Source organism: Temnothorax nylanderi, unplaced genomic scaffold, assembly GCF_030848795.1.
Source record: "Temnothorax nylanderi isolate EJ_2023f unplaced genomic scaffold, tnyl_v1.0 TNYL_tig0307_pilon, whole genome shotgun sequence".
In the NCBI taxonomy this organism is placed as follows: Eukaryota; Metazoa; Arthropoda; class Insecta; order Hymenoptera; family Formicidae; genus Temnothorax; species Temnothorax nylanderi.
Window position 1 is genome coordinate 191,673 of NW_027249369.1, and position 21,074 is coordinate 212,746.

The 21,074-nt window shown below is 38.1% G+C and overlaps 3 protein-coding genes across 9 annotated transcripts; 1 reads left to right on the forward strand and 2 right to left on the reverse strand.

The window, feature by feature from the left end:
• Positions 1-2,763: 2,763 nt before the first annotated feature.
• Positions 2,764-3,628, reverse strand: LOC139780947 (uncharacterized). Its single transcript, XM_071719690.1, has 3 exons — positions 3,281-3,628; positions 2,967-3,200; positions 2,764-2,865 (listed from the first exon to the last, which is right to left on the reverse strand). Exons 1-3 carry the CDS (start codon positions 3,626-3,628, stop codon positions 2,764-2,766), a joined length of 684 nt encoding a protein of 227 aa, XP_071575791.1.
• A 988-nt stretch (positions 3,629-4,616) lies between these two features.
• Positions 4,617-7,808, forward strand: LOC139780956 (Golgi-specific brefeldin A-resistance guanine nucleotide exchange factor 1-like). Of its 3 annotated transcripts, none has more exons than XR_011720389.1 (9): positions 4,617-5,068; positions 5,299-5,470; positions 5,565-5,777; positions 5,847-6,217; positions 6,304-6,481; positions 6,559-6,674; positions 6,772-6,965; positions 7,036-7,318; positions 7,390-7,808. XR_011720389.1 is itself a non-coding variant. In XM_071719701.1 (8 exons), the coding sequence occupies exons 4-7, from the start codon at positions 6,098-6,100 to the stop codon at positions 6,949-6,951; spliced, it is 594 nt and encodes a 197-aa protein (XP_071575802.1). In that variant the 5' UTR covers positions 4,617-5,068; positions 5,299-5,470; positions 5,565-5,777; positions 5,847-6,097; the 3' UTR covers positions 6,952-6,965; positions 7,036-7,808. The 3 variants fall into 3 exon arrangements, 1 of the variants encoding a protein (XP_071575802.1); XR_011720388.1 differs by having other exon boundaries at positions 7,445-7,808; XM_071719701.1 differs by having other exon boundaries at positions 7,036-7,808.
• Positions 7,809-16,316: 8,508 nt separating this feature from the next.
• Positions 16,317-20,779, reverse strand: LOC139780951 (uncharacterized). 5 transcript variants are annotated; one of them, XM_071719697.1, is made up of 6 exons: positions 20,372-20,773; positions 20,123-20,173; positions 19,965-20,054; positions 19,347-19,519; positions 18,075-19,259; positions 16,317-17,980 (listed from the first exon to the last, which is right to left on the reverse strand). In XM_071719697.1, exons 5-6 carry the CDS (start codon positions 19,117-19,119, stop codon positions 17,277-17,279), a joined length of 1,749 nt encoding a protein of 582 aa, XP_071575798.1. In that variant the 5' UTR covers positions 19,120-19,259; positions 19,347-19,519; positions 19,965-20,054; positions 20,123-20,173; positions 20,372-20,773; the 3' UTR covers positions 16,317-17,276. The 5 variants fall into 5 exon arrangements, with proteins under 5 accessions (XP_071575798.1, XP_071575793.1, XP_071575797.1 ...); XM_071719692.1 differs by having other exon boundaries at positions 19,347-20,173; positions 20,372-20,561; positions 20,641-20,779; XM_071719696.1 differs by having other exon boundaries at positions 19,347-20,054; positions 20,132-20,173.
• Between the last annotated feature and the right edge of the window lie 295 nt (positions 20,780-21,074).

Below are 21,074 nucleotides of genomic sequence, written 5' to 3' on the forward strand. Positions count from 1 at the left end.
TTATAGTATTCAATATTATTATTTCTTCCTTGGTAATTTTTGTTTGAATTCACTTTATCTTTATATGTTGTTATTCTTCTATGTTGATTGTTCTCCCTTTCCTCTTCGTATACTATTGTTTTCCTTACTGCTGGAAAAACTTCCCTTTTCTCTCCTTCTCTTCTTTGTGGTGGCAACTTTGGCCATTCCGCTGGTTTCTCATATCTGCCATAATCTTGATCCTGATCTTTTTCTTTCCCTGCTAATATTCTTTCAGCTTCCCTACGAGAGACGTTTGAGTATCCCATTATCCAATTAATGTTCTTATTTGTTTCATATATTTTGCATCCTCTGAATGTGGATCTATGTTTTCCTCCACAATTTCTACATTTGTTTTCCTTCGTGCAATTTCCATGAGCTGTTTCTCCGCAAATGATGCATTTCTCCTCACTTTTACAGGCCGATTTGATATGGCCATATCTGAAACATTTGAAACATTGTTTCACTGCCGAAATAAATGGTCTAATCTTAATTGCCGTGCTTCTTCCAAATAAATCCAGCTTTTTCCGCACTGTATCTCCACTAAATGTAATTATTAAGTTTCCTGTATCCTCTTCTATTAATTTTTTCTCTTCCTTGTCCCATTTCTTTCTGTACATACGACCAATCTTCTCCACGCCGTCGTGATCATCCATTGATTCCCACAGGTCAATTATACTTTCTCCCCAGTCTGTAATAACTCCCACATATTTCGAGCCTCTTTGATCAATCTCCGCTGTGTACCCTATGGTGTCCGAACTTTTGTTGATTGCTTCTAGACAAATATTAGCATCGTTACAGTTTTTAAATTTACAAAGCGCTGATGAAAATGATAACATTATTATTTCATCTGGTTTTTTCGCCTCCTTTGTTAATACTTTCCATATTTTAAAAAAGTTCTTACCTCTTCTTGTTTGCGTTGCATCCCTTTTTAATTTTAATATTATTTTGTATGTATCGTTCGTCCCTTCTCTAAACTTAACCTGCTTCTTTCCCACTATTTCTGAGGCATCTATTTCGCTTATCCTTTCTAGCATTCCTTTATAACACATATATTCCTCCCTTGCCCACTTCTTCCTTCCTGTAGAATCCTCCTCTGTCATCCTTCCTTCGCCCGAGTTTACTTTCGTATTCTCACTTCTCGCTTTTGCTATATTCGCACGTGCTGTACTCACTGTGTCTGTCTCCATCTCACTAGCCGTGTCGTACCTTGTCTCTTCCATGTTGATTTCTTCTGATTGGTCTATTGGATCTTCCGTATTGACGTCACTCTCTTTTGATTGGTTGTTAGCGTCTTCCTTGTTGTTCGTCTTCATGGCTGCCACTTCCGCCTGTATTTTGGCGCGCTTATCTTTCGCCATTTTCTTTCCTTCTACTATCTTCCAGTCTCCTTCTTTCTGTGGATAACCCGTTGTATCCTTCTCTTCCCTGTTCTCCACCTCTTCATTACCCGCTGATCTTTTTTGTCCAGCCATTATTCTCTCCTTTTCGTTAATTGCTGCCACATTTAACGCCGCTTTCTTGGCTTGCGGGATTTTCGTCCTATACTTTCTAGCTATTGCGCCCTTACTCATATTTCCCCCTCCCGGAGGGGGAGAAATCCTATCCTCCTTCTTCTTCCCTATATTCTATTCTATTTCTAATGCCCTTATCAACCCCTAAACTACTCTCGTGACCCTCTAATTGACCTCGAAACTAACTAAACTTTCGCGATCGCTAGCTAGGTTAAAACGCGTGTGTTCGCCACCGCGGCCATCACGCAACTCGACGTGGGACACTACCGTGTTATAGGTTAACTGACTGTGTGACAGCGCGCTGAGCGCACTATCTGCACTGCGCGCAGTACACACACGTATACATATGTGCATATCGAAACTGGCGATACTAGCACCGCCCTGGTGTCGAAAAAGTGAAATTGACGCGACTCCAGCCAATGAAATGATGGCATGGCATGAGAGACGGTCGACGTAGACGACGACGTATCTTAAAAATAAATTTTCACATTTGGACTTTGCGTCGCAATATCTCCGCTCGTAGGGCACGTAGCGGAAATATTATAAGAGAAACCCCCCCCTAATTCGACCCCAAGCTATCGATCAAGCCTACTTAGAACTTGATCCGTTCACTCGTTATCGAGATCTCAACATCTCGAGTACTCGCAAATCGTCGCGTCGCGTAAAAGAGTCACGGTCGGTCTCGCTCCGCGTGTACTTGGCGCGAGACACTACCGTGTCTCTTGATATTTATTAGAATATTTTTTGTTACAGATAGAGTTAATACATTTACATTTATAATTTAATTACGTTACTACATTTATAAGTAAGCTCAATTTTTTCCATTTCTTTATAATTTTATAAAAAGTTTAAGTCTGGTCTTAAAAAATTCAAATTTAATATTTGTAGACTTAATCGTTTTGATTCTTTGAATTTATAATAAAAACATTGACAAAACAAACTAAAGAGAAACATATTAAAACTTATTTTTCCGAAAAAAAGTCAAAATTCATTTTGAAGTGCTTTTTCCCATTGCCACGGGACTGCACCATCTCCTTCAAAATATGCAGCAAATTTGTTTCTTATATTTATAACATTTTGACAAGGATGATGTATTTCATCGATAAAATCATGAAGACCTTCAGATGCAACATGAAGATCGGCTGGTTTTAAAGTAGAATAAAACCGTTGATGTTTTTCTTCGCAATTAATTATAAAATTATGCAAACAGCATGTAGCTTGCACAATGTTTCTACTTAATTTCAAAGATGCTATAATAGGTTTTCTGTAAATTCTCCATCTTGCCACTAGTATTCCAAATGAACTCTCTATAACACGTCTTGCTCGACTTAATCTATAATTAAATATTTTTTTCCTTTTGTCAAGTTTTTGATTTCTAGAGTATGGTCGCATCATATAATTTTTCAATGTAAAGGCTTCATCTGCCACAATCACGTATGGTAAAATGGGACCTTGATCCCCAACTGCTTCTGGTGGCGGTATTTGTAGAGAATTATCTTCCAGTGAAGTATATAATTTACTATTACGAAATACTCCACCATCACTTTGCCGTTCTTCCGCTCCAATATCTAAGAATGTGAATCGATATTCTGCATCACAAAGTGCAAGTAAATTAATACTATGTTGACCCTTGTAATTATAATAAGCAGATCCACTGTTCGGAGGAGCCTGTATCAAGTTCAAGAAAATAAGTCTTTTTATGACGTAATTAATAAGTAATTATTATAAATTAATTAATTTTGACATACCTGGATTATGACGTGTTTTCCGTCTATAGCTCCTATACAGTTTGGGAAATTCCACTTTTCTTCAAATTTGTTTGCTATTTTTTTCCACCAGTCTTTTGTAGGCTGTAGAAAAAGCTTATCATGTAATGCAGTCCAAATTGCTTCGCACGTTTCTAATACAATTTTTGAAATTGTATTGTGCCCCACTCTAAATGAGTACGAAAGAGATGTCATGCTATCTCCCGAAGCTAAATACCGAAGGCAAATTTGTAAACGTGTATTCGGAGGTATTGCTTCTCGAACACAGTCTTGCTTTGTTATATACGGTCCAATAATTGCAAGCAATTTTTCGTATACTTCCACAGTCATGCGGAAGTAATTTATGAATTTGTCATCGTTGTAAAAATATAATTCTTTTACAAGATTGTTGCTCGCACCGTGCCGGTTACGATTTTCGGTCGAAAATATTGGGTGAACCCAATATTTTCTTTTATTTGCTATTTGGTTTTTTTCATTTTCACTTTGTAATAAATATAAAACAATCATTTTTTTAAATTTAGTATTTACTGCTGTACGATCGACTTTTTTAATGCAATTTTTTTATAAATACTTAAAATATATAATAAAAGTTGATCTGAATTCATTTTGTACGGTTATACGGTAATAATTTTACGAGTATACAATCTCTACGTTCTGATAAGATCAGCACTGTGTGTGTATATAACTTTCTATATGTGCCTATGTTACGCAAAATTCAGTTTTCTAATGTCCCATGGTGCGTATTACAATTTAGCGTAACCAATGAACAGCGACATTTAGCCTTTCTGTTGGAACAACTGAAATGAATATAAGATATGATTGGTTATACGTGGTACGCTGCCGCCTTTTTATGCTTCATGGGACACAAGAGATTCAATCCCGCGTAACAGAAAACGCGGAACGCTTCTGATTGGTTACGCGGTACGCGTTACGCGGAAAATACGTGCCATGGGACGTCACCCTTAGAAATACGTCTGTACGACGTTTTAGAAAAAACGTCTTTCAGACTTTGTTAGAAATACGTCTGTATGACGTCTTAGAAAGACGTGTTTGAGAGTTTAACAAAATGTTAAATGTTAAATAAACAATGTCCATAATCTTTAAAGTTCTCAAATAATTGTAAGATATTTTGCAAGATTAGTTCATATTTTTTATTAGTGAACTTGCTCTGTACGCATCTCGATAGTTGCGCGCGCAGCGGTTACTTCAGGCTACTTTGGCCACGATTGGTCATTAAGTATCTGACTAGCGCTTACCTCGTACGTTACAATAAGGCGTGCTATTTGATTGGTTTAGAATGAGGTCACGTGACTAGCGCCTGCATGCGCCGGCACGCGCCTGGCTTTTACGACGTTATACGTATCGTTACAACGTCGTGGAGGTCGTGGAGACGATGGTCTCACAATTAATGTGTTAAACGACGTTTATTTTGACCCGCAGGGAGGATTGATTCGCCGCGCAATCCTTTGGGCTTAACGAACCCACGGACCCGAGTTTAACAGTGGACTGCAATAACAGTGATACGACATACGCTCACGTTACAAACTATAGGAAAAGTACGGCGTAAAAACTAAGTTTTTTAAATCAAGTAATTGGAAACTGTTTGAGTGAAACGTGCCAATTTGTGCTCCTCTCCCATCGAGTCCAGTGCAGATCCGAATCAGACGTACTGTAGTTACAATTCTACATGCAAGTGAAGGTCCTCTGAATGCCAAACGCCGTTACCGAAAGCCAACAAGACTAGATGCAATGAGGGCATGCACGTAATAAGTAATTGCACTTTGTTATTTGATGAATTATACGGCCAATTTCGTCACCGTCGGTTAACTGTATCCTTCGGTTAACCTCTCTCTTCATCTCTTTCTAAGGAGGCAGTTAGAAAGCTAGATGAAGAATGAGTTTAATCGAAGGTTACAGTAAACCGACGGTGACGAAATTGGCCCTTAGTGGCTATCGATACTGATTTCACCAACACATTATTTATAATTGTGTATCAACAGGGAGTGTACAGGATCCATTTGTCTGGAGTGGAATCTGACAGAGTGCTTTTTAACGAGCAGCATATCATACCGAACATCAACAAGCAAAAGCTATGCGAATTAACCTGTCAAAATGGGATTGTTTAACAAGGAAAACTTTATCGTTGTCGGTGGATAGGCGCAATGGATAACTGTAAGCATGCGTGTTTTACTTGTGACTCTTATTTCTATATTATCCATTTGTTAACATTGTCTACTGTTATTTTTTGTAACATTGTTCGTTTTAGGAATTTTGGTGGGCGGTGTTATTAATGGGTATAGCTGTCGTCATATTTATGGGACTGTTTATCAAGTGTTGTGCCATGCACATTCCTTCAGCGGAAAGTAAAAGTGTGGAGAAGGAAGATACGGCTGATCAGAAAATCGCGGATGAATCCGAATCTTCTATTAAGCAATCTATCTCCCCTTCATTAAGCAGCTGTCTATCTCAGAAAATCAAGGTACTTGTTTTTTTGCTATTTTAAAATACATTTTAATTTCCAAGCCTTATTTTTCAAATAATCTTACAGGTGACGAAGAGAAAAGCATCGATTTAGCGCAATCTCCGACTGGTAGCGTGGAAGACTTGTCAATAGATGAAAACGTGCCTAGGGCGACTAAAGTGACAGAGTCTGAACAAATCGAGGAGTATGTGAACAGTCAGGGTGTCCAATTTATTCCGTTGCAACAGCGAGCGCCGTACGGCGCGTTGTGCGTTCGCGAACTGTTCAGATTTCTCATTTCTCTGTGTAGTCCTTTTGACAAGCAGAACAATGAAATTATGACCCACTTGGGTCTCAGCTTATTGCAAGTAGCGTTGGAGATCGCAGCCGACGCTCTTTCTAATTTCTTGTCTCTACTTGCGCTCGCTAAGGACGACTTGTGTAGGAATCTAATCTTGGTAAGAGAAACTAATTAACTATTATAAATATGTATAATGTCGTTCATTAATAAAGAAATGCATTATGTATTGTATTTATGTATCAGCTACTTGGAACAGACAGATTGTCGATCCTCGCTGTAAATCTTCAAGTATCGTACTTGCTGTTTGAGTCGCAAAGAGAACGCCTAAAATTTCAACTGAAACATTATTTAATTAAATTAATGGATATAGTTGTCTCTGAATCTAATAGAATATCGTACGAGCAACGGGAATTAGCGCTTGGTACGTTTTAATTTCGTAGTAATAAACGATTGTGCAATATATATTCATAATTTAAATTTTATTTGCATAATTTGCAGAGGCCATAGTAAGATTATGGAGAATACCCGGTTTGCCTGCTGAGTTATATTTAAATTACGATTGTGGACTTTACTCTACAAACTTGTACGAGGAACTTATGAAAATGTTTTCTAAGGTATATATCTCTTTCCTCGTATATATTATTGCAGATTGGTATACAAAAGTGTAATTAAACTATCTAGAGTCTTTATACTTTTAAAATTTTCTCTTAGAATGTTTCTCTGCCAATGACCAATGGTATGCATACCATGCAATTGATTTCCTTGGACGCCATAATGATGCTGATTGTCGGCGTGGAGATTCGTTGCAAAGGCTGCAAGCTGAATTGTGCAAACCGTCGCGTCACGAGGCATCGTCAAATTTGCCCACGCGTGAAGACTTGCTCGCTATAAAGTCGAACAAGCGGGTAGGTACTTGTTTTTCACTTATTTCTGATGCAACTACGATTTACCAAATTTCTCTTTGTTTATTTCCAGTGGTTGGTTCTCGGCACAGTTTTAAGTTCAACGAGAATCCGCGGGCGGGTATCGCAAAGCTTACGGAGCAAGGTCTGCTAAGCGATACTTCAGGTCACTCGGATCCTGAAAAAGTCGCGAAACTTCTAAGAGAGATTGAAAATTGGAGGAGTTACTTTTGCCAAACAAACACGGAATATTGTGAAATATGCCCTTAGCGATGAAATTTGTAAAAAATTATCATGGACTGATCAGAAAGGATCAATCCCAGTAAAAGATACAGGATTTATAACGATAATAACAGGTATTTTTTATGTTCTTGATACTTTAATATACAGGGTGTCACCTAATTTGCTCTCTTTACCATTTACACAGCGATATTTCTGATCCAAAAATTGAGTTAAAAAGTCCTGAGCCATTTTTTCTATAGTTTAGTAAAATAGCGTGCACTGACTCATACTACCAGCAAGGATGCCAGACTCGCGGTTTTTGCCAGCCACTGCCAGCCAGTGGTGGGGATGGGCAGATATGCCAACTTTACGGTTCAGCAACGCAGCCGAGCGCTTCGGCTGGCTTCGGCCAGCTTCGAGCGTCAGCGGTAGAAAAGGATAGACAGATCTGCTGTCTTTTTCTTCTCTCTCGAGCTATGGCTATTGGCTATGCGATTTCGGATCTCGTGAATGCCGAGTTGACGAGGCGACCAGGCAACGCGTGACATTATATCGGCGCGCGACATTAATTATCGATGTATTTTCCTACATATTAATAAATCTAAAAAATTATTTAATAAAGAATTATTATATACATTTTTTTATATGTTAATACAAAATTAAAATTTGAATTAAAATATAAAAATCCACTCTTGGTCAATATGTACGTTTTTTTATTTAAAAAGAATCACTGTTTATTCAACAATCTCTATTTAAAGAATTAATTTCAGCGCAATATGATATTATTAAGTACTAAAAAAAATTATAGTTTATACACTGTTCTTCTTTCTGTCTTTGAATTTATTTTCCATTAAATGTATAACGTATGTACATATTGTTGCTCAACGGAAACCGCGAGAAGGTGGTGGTCTCTTCCGCCAGGAGAGAAATGTAAAAATAATTTTTGCACCATGGGTGTGTGTGTGTGTGTGTGTGTGTGTGTGTGTGTGTGTGTGTGTGTGTGTGTGTGTGTGTGTGTGTGTACACTACACATGCATTTATGTTCCACAAGCGATCGAGATGTCTATTACGGAAAGATTTCTTACGCTTCTAATTTTTAAGCGTGATGTTCATTACGGACATTATTTATTACACGCTTATACTCTTTAAGCGTGATGTCTACTACGGACAAGATGTTTTACACGCTTATCATTTTGAAGCGTGATGTCTTTTATAAACAAAACTAGCTTTTGAGCCCGCGCGAAGCGGGTGTATCTCATTCTCTTTTCTTTTTGTAAATCCCTTTACCAGTCATCGCCCAAATCAATCACTTTTACATTTTGTATCTGTAATTTTTAGTCAATTTTATTTATTTATATTTATATTTATATTTATATTTATATTTATATTTTATTTATATAAAAAATTAGGATATTAAAATGGTGGACTTTCACACCACCCACGTTTCCTGTTTTTTGACGTAGAACTACGTCTTTGTCGACAGTAAAGGGGGGGGGTAAATCCAGGAGCACAGATGACTTTTATGGGCGCAGAGCAGCCGATTTTTAAAAGCGCAAAGCAGCCGAATTTGAAAGGCGCAGAGCAGCCTATTTTTATAAGCACAAAGCAGCCGAATTTTATGGGCGCATAGATATTTTATACCCTTCTCTAATTAAAGTACCCTCTTGAGAATGCTACATAGAGTTGTCCGTGAGCAAATACGGATTGTGGCAGATAAATTCCAACTTTTTCTAAAGTTTGTCCCTGAGATTTATTGATTGTCATAGCAAATGCCACTCTAATAGGAAACTGTCTTCGTTTGAGCTTAAACGGGAGCTTAAACAAAATTGTTAATAATTTAAACATCCGCAGCATGTAGCCTTAAAGTACTGTGGTCTTTTTTAACAGCACTAGTGTATAATTTGTCCGCCGACATAAGATACAAATGTTTGTCTTCAATCGTCATGCTTATAGATGTTTCTCCTTTTGCCTTCAATGCTGACTTAAAAATGCAAGTGGCATGACGATTGAAGACAAACATTTGTCTCTTATGTCGGCGAATAAATTATACACTAGTGCTGTTAAAAAAGACCACAGTACTTTAAGGCTACATGCTGCGGATGATTAAATTATTAACAATTTTGTTTAAGTTCCCGTTTAAGCTCAAACGAAGACAGTTTCCTATTATAGTGGCATTTGCTATGACAATCAATAAATCTCAGGGACAAACTTTAGAAAAAGTTGGGATTTATCTGCCACAATCCGTATTTGCTCACGTAGCATCACGTACAACTCTATGTAGCATTCTCAAGAGGGTACTTTAATTAGAGAAGGGTATAAAATACCTATGCGCCTACAAAAATCGGCTGCTTTGCGCCCATAAAAGTCATCTGTGCTCCTGGATTTACCCCCCCTTTACTGTCGACAAAGACGTAGTTCTACGTCAAAAAACAAGAAACGTGGGTGGTGTGGAAGTCCACCATTTTAATATCCTAATTTTTTATATAAATAAAATTGATTAAAAATTACAGATACAAAATGTAAAAGTGATTGATTTGGGCGATGACTGGTAAAGGGATTTACAAAAAGAAAAGGGAATGAGATACGCCCCGCTTCGCGCGGGCTCAAAAGCTAGTTTTGTTTATAAAAGACATCACGCTTCAAAATGATAAGCGTGTAAAACATCTTGTCCGTAGTAGACATCACGCTTAAAGAGTATAAGCGTGTAATAAATAATATCCGTAATGAACATCACGCTTAAAAATTAGAAGCGTAAGAAATCTTTCCGTAATAGACATCTCGATCGCTTGTGGAACATAAATGCATGTGTAGTGTACACACACACACACACACACACACACACACACACACACACACACACACACACACACACACACACACACACACACACACACACACACACACACACACACACACACCCAGGGAAATGTAAAAAATTATTTTTACATTTCCCTCCTGGCGGAAGAGACCACCCCCTTCTCGCGGTTTCCGTTGAGCAACAATATGTACGTTATACATTTAATGGAAAATAAATTCAAAGACAGAAAGAAGAACAGTGTATAAACTATAATTTTTTTTAGTACTTAATAATATCATTGCGCTGAAATTAATTCTTTAAATAGAGATTGTTGAATAAACAGATTCTTTTTAAATAAAAAAACGTACATATTGGCCAAGAGTGGATTTTTATATTTTAATTCAAATTTTAATTTTGTATTAACATGTAAAACAATGTATATAATAATTTTTTATTGAATAATTTTTTAGATTTATTAATATGTAGGAAAATACATCGATAATTAGTGTCGCGGGGCTATAATTATGTCACGCGTCGTCTGGTTGCCTCGCCAACTCGGCATTCACGAGATCCGAAATCGCATAGCCAATAGCCATAGCTCGAGAGAGAAGAAGACAGCAGATCTGTCTATCTTCTTCTACCGCTCGACGCTCGAAGCTGGCTGCTGAACCGTAAAGTTGGCATCTCTGCCCATCCCCACCACTGGCTGGCAGTGGCTGGCAAAAACCGCGAGTCTGGCATCCTTGACTACCAGGCGTGCAGCTCACTAATGTACGGCTGCCTAAAGGACAGCACTGAGTAAATTGACTTTACTCAATAGTTACTATTTTACTAAGCATTATAGAAAAAAATGGTTCAGGACTTTTTGACTCAATTTTTGATAAAAAATATTGCTGTGTAAATAGTAGGGGCACGAATTAGGTAACACCCTGCATACATGAAAAATATATGCTTAAAATTTACAAAATATTCAACCATTGGTTTTGGTCAATTAGAACTGTTATGATATTTTAACCTTCTTAATAGATATAACTTTGAAACTATACCCATAAAATGATACATGCACGCGATTAATTAATCAAACTTGTAAAATACTCAGGAAACTTTTTCTTTACTTTAATGACACAGGCACACAAAAAAAAGTGTCTTGGCCGAGACACTACACTAGTGTATTCCCATGTACTTTTTCCCGCTGAATCCGAATCTGAAGTCAGAATTGTCAGATTGGCTAAAATTTATGAGATAACCACAAAAAAATGCTCAAAAACACGAATTAAAGGCAAAAAAAAATTGTTTTGGCCGAGACACTACACTACTGTATTCCCATGTATTTTTTCCCGCTGAATACGAATCCGAAGTTAAAACTGACAGACAATATTATGACGTATCCTTAAGGACGTTCTCCGGTCCTTATACTAGAGAAAATCGATTTTCTCTAGATTTTCTTGAAACTGTGAATATACGTTAATTTAGGTGTGCTTTATGTGTGGTATAAATTTCAGTACCTCTTCCGGTATAAAAAATAAAGATACTGAGCCTCAAAGTTTCAACTTTTACTAATGAAAAGATTTTCCAGGACAAACGGTAAAAGATACGAGGTTGGTCAAAAGGACCAAAGTTGCTCCTCTCGTCGAGTTCTATAAGGAAAAAATGCCAAAATAAAAAAAAATTAAATTAAAAAATTTTTTTTGGTAAAAATTGAAACTTTGAGGCTCAGTATCTTGATTTTTTATACCGGAAGAGGTACTGAAATTTATACCACGCATAAAGCACACCTAAATTAACGTATATTCACAGTTTCAAGAAAATCTAAAGAAAATAGATTTTCTCTAGTATAAGGACCGGAGAACGTCCTTAACCCTTTTAGGTCACACTTCCCGAGAATTCCGTACCGGTCACACTGGGTGAAATACACCCCCAGTGTGTTTACACGTGTATAAAAAATTGTAGGTGACCTTAAAAAAAAAAAAGAAAAATATCCTGTTGTAGTTTAAGTCTTCCTTAAAAAGACTGTATAGGTTTGATTTGCAAAAAATTAATTTAACATATGAGTAGGTAAGCTATAGGCGTTCTAACCAAAGTGGCGGTGCTCGAGGGGGGGTGAGGGGTGGGGGGGTATACCGGGGGGGTACCGGGGCGCCGCGAGGAGGGGGAGGGGGAACCGCGTTTCCGGGCGCCGCGGGGAGGGGGAGGGGGAACCGCGTTTTCGGGCGCCGCGGGGTGGGGGAGGGGGGAACCGCGTTTCCGGCGCCGCGGGAGAGGGGTCCGCGGGGCGAGGGGCGATCGCGTTCACGTTTTCGCCGCGCCGCGGGGGGGGGAGGGTACCGCGTTTTCGCCGCGCTGCGGGGAGGGGTGACCGCGTTCGCGTTTTCGCCGCGCCGCGGAGTCCGCGTGCAATGGCCGCGTCGGTCCGCGTGACGTCACACGGCACGCTCCCGCTCGCGTTATCTCCCCCTCGTAGATGTTCTCTCGCGCCCCCGTCCCACGTTCGCGCGCGTCTTCACGGTCGCGTTATCTCTCTCTCCCTCGCGCGCGGTCTCTCGCGCTCCCGGCCCCCGTTCTTTCTCCCCCGTTTGCGCGCGTCTTCTCGCTCTCGTCACCCATTATAGTTAGATCATTTTTATATTATTTTAAGTGATTTATTTATTGTAAATAAGAGGAAGAATATTTAATAATTTATATGAGACAGATGAGAAAAAACGTTTAAGGATCGCGCGACGAGTGCAGCACGCGCATTCTTATCGAGAATTACCGCTCTGTAATTCTGAACCGCTGACGGTGGACAAGGGAACGGTAGACAGAAGGAAAGATAATTTTAGATACAGTGATATGCATTTTTAATATACATTTATTTCTCATATAATGCATCGTGTATAATATTATTACCTCTGAAAAAAACCAAGTGGTAGTATCATTAATTTTATCTCACAAAATTGTCTCACAAAAATTGTCTCACAAAATTGTCTCACAAAATTGTCTCACAAAATTGTCTCACAAAAATTGTCTCACAAAATTATTAAATTACAAAATTGTTACTTTATTCAATCCAAGTGATATCTATCTTAACAAAATTATTAAAAACAGAAATCGTTTTTGTTCGACCCAACTGGCCTAATAATTAATATATTTAAACTCACAACGTTTCGAAAAATTATCTCACAAAATTGTCTCACAAAAATTGTCTCACAAAATTATTAAATTACAAAATTGTTACTTTATTCAATCCAAGTGATATCTATCTCGAAAAAACCTAAATAACAAGTGGTAGGGGAGACCGGGGCTAAAAGGTCAGTTTTTTTTCGGAGCCAATTTTTAACAACAAAATAAATAATTGAAGTTAAATGTGGTATACCACTGTAAAGAGTGAACCTTTAGCTACAAAATTTATTAAGGAAATTTTTATCTACGTCGCTTTGTTTAACCGGTATAGAGCAAAAACGACAACGGTGCAAAAATTGAAATCTCAAAAATGCCGGGGTTTAAGCGTCACCCCCCCCGGGGCTGATCAGTCACACTGCATTTTCAATACATATACGTACAGCTAATCCTGAAAAATGATAGGATACATTTTAATAATTGTTTTTTAAGAGAAAAATATAAAAATTTATTTAAAATTTTTATGCGAAACATTAAAAAATAATTGTTTTACCTAGACCTATTCCATAAAACAATTTAGGCACGTGAATACAGAGGTTAACCAAATCGTAAACTCCCCAACGGCACATCATATTGTCAACGCGGGCAACCACGGGGAACACGCGTGACGGAGTTCCGGTGCCATAGGATCAGCGCGGACCCTCGAGCAACCTAACCAAGCCGCGTTTCTCGCGGGGGAGCGATAAATAGCGACAGGGGGGTTAGAAAAGCTCGCGGTGGAGCGCGACCATTTTACCGACTCGACGGCGTCCTCGCGCCGATTTCTCGACGCGCCGACGACGACGACGACGACGACGACGACGACGACGGCCACGACCACCACGACGACGACGGCCACGACCACGACGACGACGACGATGACGACGACGACGACGACGACGACGATGACCACCACGACGACGACGACGACGACGACGATGACCACCACCGACACCACCACCACTACAACGCCGGCGACAATGACGCCGAAACGATGCGGCGAACGCTGGACGATGCGGTCGCACGCGCGACTGTCACTGACACAACGACCAACAACGACGATCTACCGCGCGCGCGGCATGTCAACTCTCGCGCGGAAATCGCGGGATCTCAGAGCCGTGCCGTGCCTCGCCGTACCTCGCCGACGTGCCGTGAGCGCGAGCGATCTCAAAAACAACGGTCCGCCATCTTTTCGGTCGGCCAAAACACCCGTTTTGCGACGATACGTGCGTACTATTTCCCTCCTATACAAACTGACGCACGTGCAAGGGAAGACAGAATCACGCTCAAGGGAAACCTAACCTGAAATTGGCGAATTCGCCGTGAGCTGAAGTCGTGCGCCCGGCGCGCCACAGTGACTGACCAGCCCCGGGTGCTTACTGACTGATTAGCCCCAAACACAAGTTTCAGGTTTGATCGCCCACGAAATATTAGACATCAACGATAATGAAAAAACTACACTGGATTCGTGTTCAGCATGCATTACTCTTTATAATCACGTACCGCGAGATTTGGAGAGCAAATATTATTGCAGATATTACAATATTTCCACGCGCAGAAAATTTCACTTTCACCTTCCGAAAACACGTTTGCCCTCGTAAAAATCATAACACGGCAGGTAACCTGCCGAAACTCCGTTGGTCACATGGGTACCATAAGCAGCGTTTACAATGTTAATAGCGAGTTCGCACAATATACAGGTTCCGAGATATTTGATTTGACACTTCAACCCCGTTGACCTTTTAGCCCCGGTCTCCCCTATCTATTTAAAAAAAAATATGTGAAATCTTTTAATACTGCGCCAATTACAAAGAGAGAATATATATATATATATATATATACCTTATAACAAAATTATTATTATATCACGAAATTGCGTTACCAAACTCAATCCAAGTGATATATATATTTCAAAAAAATATATGAAATCTTTAAATTACGCCAACTACAAAGAGAATATATATATTGCTTTGAAAAATAATTGTAGTGCAACTACTCTTAAAAAATAAAACAAAATTGTGTTACCTAACTCAACCCAAGTGGTATGTATCTTTGTATTCCTGAGGATCTTTCTATCAACCCAAGTGGTAGTAGTTTTAATTCTCCTTGATAAAATTATAATATTACAAAGAATGATTTAATCATTTTAATCACAAAGAATTAAAGAGGTAACATTATAAAATAAAAATATTTAATTAAAATAAAATAAATAAATTTTTCTTGTAAAAAACTTGGCGCTGCTTTTTTAAAGTCTATCCAGACAAATTTGCATCGCGCATAAACATAAGCGTAAGAAATTTATTGGTTCAGATATATGTGCAAAAGGAAATAGACCAATCCATCTCTTTATGCATATGCTTATGCACCTATGCAAGTTTGTCTGGATTAACCTTAAAAAAACAGCGCCAAGTTTTTTACAAGAAAAATTTATTTATTTTATTTTAATTAAATATTTTTATTTTATAATGTTACCTCTTTAATTCTTTGTGATTAAAATGATTAAATCATTCTTTGTAATATTATAATTTTATCAAGGAGAATTAAAACTACTACCACTTGGGTTGATAGAAAGATCCTCAGGAATACAAAGATACATACCACTTGGGTTGAGTTAGGTAACACAATTTTGTTTTATTTTTTAAGAGTAGTTGCACTACAATTATTTTTCAAAGCAATATATATATTCTCTTTGTAGTTGGCGTAATTTAAAGATTTCATATATTTTTTTGAAATATATATATCACTTGGATTGAGTTTGGTAACGCAATTTCGTGATATAATAATAATTTTGTTATAAGGTATATATATATATATATATATATATATATATATTCTCTCTTTGTAATTGGCGCAGTATTAAAAGATTTCACATATTTTTTTTTAAATAGATACCACTTGTTATTTAGGTTTTTTCGAGATAGATATCACTTGGATTGAATAAAGTAACAATTTTGTAATTTAATAATTTTGTGAGACAATTTTTGTGAGACAATTTTTGAGATAATTTTTCGAAACGTTGTGAGTTTAAATATATTAATTATTAGGCCAGTTGGGTCGAACAAAAACGACTTCTGTTTTTAATAATTTTGTTAAGATAGATATCACTTGGATTGAATAAAGTAACAATTTTGTAATTTAATAATTTTGTGAGACAATTTTTGTGAGACAATTTTGTGAGACAATTTTTGTGAGACAATTTTGTGAGACAATTTTGTGAGACAATTTTGTGAGACAATTTTGTGAGACAATTTTTGTGAGACAATTTTGTGAGATAAAATTAATGATACTACCACTTGGTTTTTTTCAGAGGTAACAACCACGCGTGTACTTGGCGCCCTTTTTTTACCTTTTTTGAAAAAGGTAATTTTGTACTGATATCATGCATTTTGTAGTGTTACGCATCCTCTTCTAACAAGTCTTATAAAGAGTATATCTTACAAACAGTATGTACAGATTGTAAAGCTAAAGGTGTTACAGACTATTATTTCTAAGAAAATAGATTTTTTTAAGGTAGATACTGCATCAGCGAAAACAAAGATTTTTGATTGGCATGAAACTATGTTATTCTATAGGGCATTATACGTGATCAGGAATTAATTCACGATTTTTTACCACGTAATTACGGAAATATAAGCATTCAAAGTTGGTCAGTTTTACATTAGGGTATGTGTGAACGACGTGCAAAATCGTAATTCACGAGATTTTACGAGTATTTTAAAAAAAGATTGAGGTTTGGAAAACAGAAGATCTTATCAATTAAACTATTACGAATGATTTAAAAAAAAAAAAAAACGTTAGTTCACCATTGCAATAAAAAGATATTCAATATTAAAGCAAACAAAATGTAGCTAACAGAGAAGCTCTGGCTAGTCGGCCATCAAAACTTGGCAACAGCGCGGACCGCACTTAACCTCACAGTCGGCGCAGATGTCAAAATAATCAGAAGCTCTCAACATGCTTTGACGCAATTCAAAGTATAAGCGTGAAATTTATTTGCGAAATATCAATTTAATCTAGAAATGAAAATTACCCAGTATATTGTTTAGTTTATTAAGATAATGAGCCCCCACAAATGTATTTGCATGTATTTTGGATTTGCTTTAGACGGTTTAGAAGGAGTAAGAAGTCTAAGGGTGCATGAAAATAATCAACAACTGTAATTACGAGTTCTCTATGACATTCTTTATTTGCGTGATTATACGTTGAATAACTTTTTTATTTTTCGTGACACGAGGATGTCCGTTGACATCTGAGGCTAAGAGAACTGTTACAGCGTCCTCGCCGCCTTCCAAAAATGATTCTTTTAAATGATTAAATGTTAAACCAGCTTTTGCCATTTTCGTTTTCATGCCTGCTGAAACGCCTTCCTTGATACAGTCGAACGAATTCTTATTTAACTTAGTTTTAGCGTTCTGCGCTTCTTCGATGAAAATCCCCTCAATAGATATACTCTCACCGCGAAGCTCTTCGTCGGTTATACCTACAACTCGAATAATATCTTCCAGAATTCTTACATCGACAGCCCCATTATGAGCGCCGGCAGAAGCGTTATCTCCGATAAATTCTTCCGCTAAAACCGATAAGCGGAAAGACTGCTTAGCTTTCACTCGTTCGGGAAGTTTTTTTTTTAGGACAGGCAGACTATCACAAAAGCCACAAGCGATTGCTCGAAATTCGACCATGAGACCAAGACTCTGTAATTCTCTGAGCAGCATAGGAGTATCGAATCGCCGGCCATTGTGAGCCACGAGAATTGTTGGACCTGGTTTTATAAATTCTAAGAACCGCAACATCGCAACTCTACGTGGTGTCGTCACTACTTGTTGACCGTGTAAATTCAGCTCCCCATTTTCGACTGTTAGTCCTAAAAAACACAAGGAAAATATCCATACATTAATTACTAAGTGACGGGTGCTTCATCCTACCAATGATTAGTATTATTCGCGAGCAAACCGTACCAGTAACAATAGATGCCGCTCGAGAAATTTCGTGAGTTGGTAGCATATATGCATCGAATTCCTCTGGACCACGTTTCGCTGATATTTGGATGATTTCAGAAGTGCTGTTAAGACCGGTTGTTTCCAGATAAAAAAATACGAGAATGCTGTCATTGGGGATCCCTTCGTTCTGAAGAGAGATTGGATTATCAACGTCCACCATTGCGTTAAACCCACATCCAGATGAATACGTGATGCCCTCCCTACTTTCTGCATTGTTATTCATTGCATGTCGTCCTTGGAAAAGAGATCGTCGTCTTTTTTTTGCCTCAACAGTTTTTGCCGATTTTCGCAGAGCTTTCTTAATCTTGTCCTTTTTTTCTCGAAACTTTGCCGTGTTTTTTCCTGGGGAGATATCTAGTTTCTCGTGGATATTTATTACGTAAGCCGTACCGTAGTTTTTTTGGCAAACCGCGGCTGCAACACGAAAATCATTAGATTCCGAACCCCCATAATGTCGAGATTTCGGCGCTTTGCTTGCGACTATCGTGTGAAATGCTTCATTCGCCTGAGTCGATCCACACGGTGCAAGTTTTTCAGCATTAGCAGCGAATTTCTTGAAAATTGCAGTCAGAGAGGCCTTCATATTAGGATCCGTGAGACCTTTTCCTCCAGGCAGTAACCGGTGCTTATAGTTCGTCGGATCTTCCTTATATGCGCACCACATGCCACACTTTTCGTGATCATCGAATGCATGCGGAACGATATTGAGAAGACCAGCTCGTACGTTCTCGACATTTCCTTTGTTCTTCAGCAATACGCAACCGAAGCAATATTTCATGTATTCAATGATTTTGCTCGGAATTTTTAGTTTCCACATATCCTTGCTGAGGGTGCACGTTGCGTGATTCTTGTCCGATTCTTTCTCGACTGCATGATGTGCTTCGCGACGTACATTGGCGATAGTGGACGAATCGTCGTCTCCTATGATTGTACCAATTTGTACATTCTCCTCTTGTAGCATCGGATTTTTTGTGACAATATCCACAGTTATTTTCTGTTCCATTGATTTCGAACTGCCCGTATGGTTGATTCTACAATCGTGGTCATCCGGTGAATGCCCTCTTTCGCATAGTACGCAGCGTTTATTGCGAGTGGCATAACCGCAAACTTTACCACCTTTAGCCCCTATCGCTATTGCATGTGCTGAAACACCAAAACACGAGGAAACATGTACATATATCCTATATGAGCGACATACATATTCATTAGATAATTCACAATATCAATTACCGGTGAGACTATTGTAACAGCGTCCAGATCCTTTTTTTTGCCATCCAGCGTCGTACGAAACCTTTATTTTCGTTGGAGATTTTGATAATTCCCTTTGGTTTTGTTGCTCGTCAGTTGTGCCGAATGTAGAAGGTTCGCCAGTACTTTCTACAGTACTTGCCACATTTTTAAAACTGGGGAATTAGGTGTGAAACAAAAAGGAAAATGCGATTAAAATATGAGAATAAAACAGGATAGCATGAAGTAAAAATGCATACAGTTCACGTGCCCTTCATATATAAATTGTGTGCAAATGCAAATAAAAAGTGCCACAGAAAATGTTTAAAAAATTAGAGGAAGATAAATAACAACAAAACCATAATCAGCAATATTAATAATTCTCAAACCAGAGGGTGTATTTAATATAGGGACATGCTGAGATGTCTCATACAGGAAAAAGAAAATCATGCAAAAAGGAAAATTGTGCTTTGCCACAGCAATGCTCACTAAGGGTATTATAGCAGCGATAATTCCTCCCATGACTGAAAAAACTTTTTTTTCGAAGAACTGCAATATCAAAAGCATGCACATTAGTTTAGGAAAATAAATATCAAGCCGAGTGGTGGCAATAACAATAACCAATGAAGAGTAACTGCATGGAACAGTGGCGTTGGCGAACCCTACAATGATGAACCATCGAGAATAGCAATAGCGGACTGGAAATAAATGCTGGAGCAAAAATCTGTATTACTTGACACAGCAAATTGGTTGTTTCTATGGAATAAGTATCTTATTACATATAATACTCAGTAATCATTCGTTCCTTTTCTCAGCGATGCTCGAATAACCTAAAAATATTGATAATTAGTGTCAACTATGGAATCAATAATTTTATGACTACATTTTTTACAATTTTTTATGTATGGAAATACTGAGCTGCTATTAACTATTTTTCGTTAACTGCTACTTCGTAAATTTTCATCTTTTGCAAGAAGTTGGAAATATATATTGGAGATATATAGACAATCAACACTATATGATCTTACCCTTCAGCTACTTCACTTAAATCCTTTTCCAATCGTAATGCGTCACGACAGCTCTCTTTGGCGATTTCTTCGATCTTTTTTCCAACAAATCGTTCATACCTCTTAATCGACGTGTCATGCACACTTGGAATATTTAATTCTGATAGAATGGTATTCAGATGAGTCACACCAATTCCACAATCGAGTATAGCTAGACAAAAGTATTATATAAGTTGAAGACCTAATAATGCACCGACCGGCTCCATATAGATTGTAGGTAATGTACTTACCAATAGCACTTTTTACATTTACAACGTATTGTCTCAATTGTCTGGAGCATGTATCGGTTCGGTAATGCCATTTCGAAGTGTGCACGGTATGTAACAGTAAGCACACGTGGCATTTGATCGTAAAGATACTCGCAAGACCGATTTTGATTTCGTGTATGACGTATCGAAATGACAGTGCCACGTCGCAGTCTCGGCACCACATTTCTTCGGCCAATTTTGCCACATCAACGATACGACGGCCTTCGGGGATACAATCGGAGAGATCTTCGTTTTGCACTTTTCGTCGCTTACATGCTATACTCAAATTTTCTTTCCACTTTATTTTTCGTTTCGTAGAAAACTGGCCGTTTTTATCGCGGACACGAGTAGCCGGCGTCGTCATATTTTTGCGCGTAACACATAGTATACAACACGTCAACATGTGGTTAACAGTC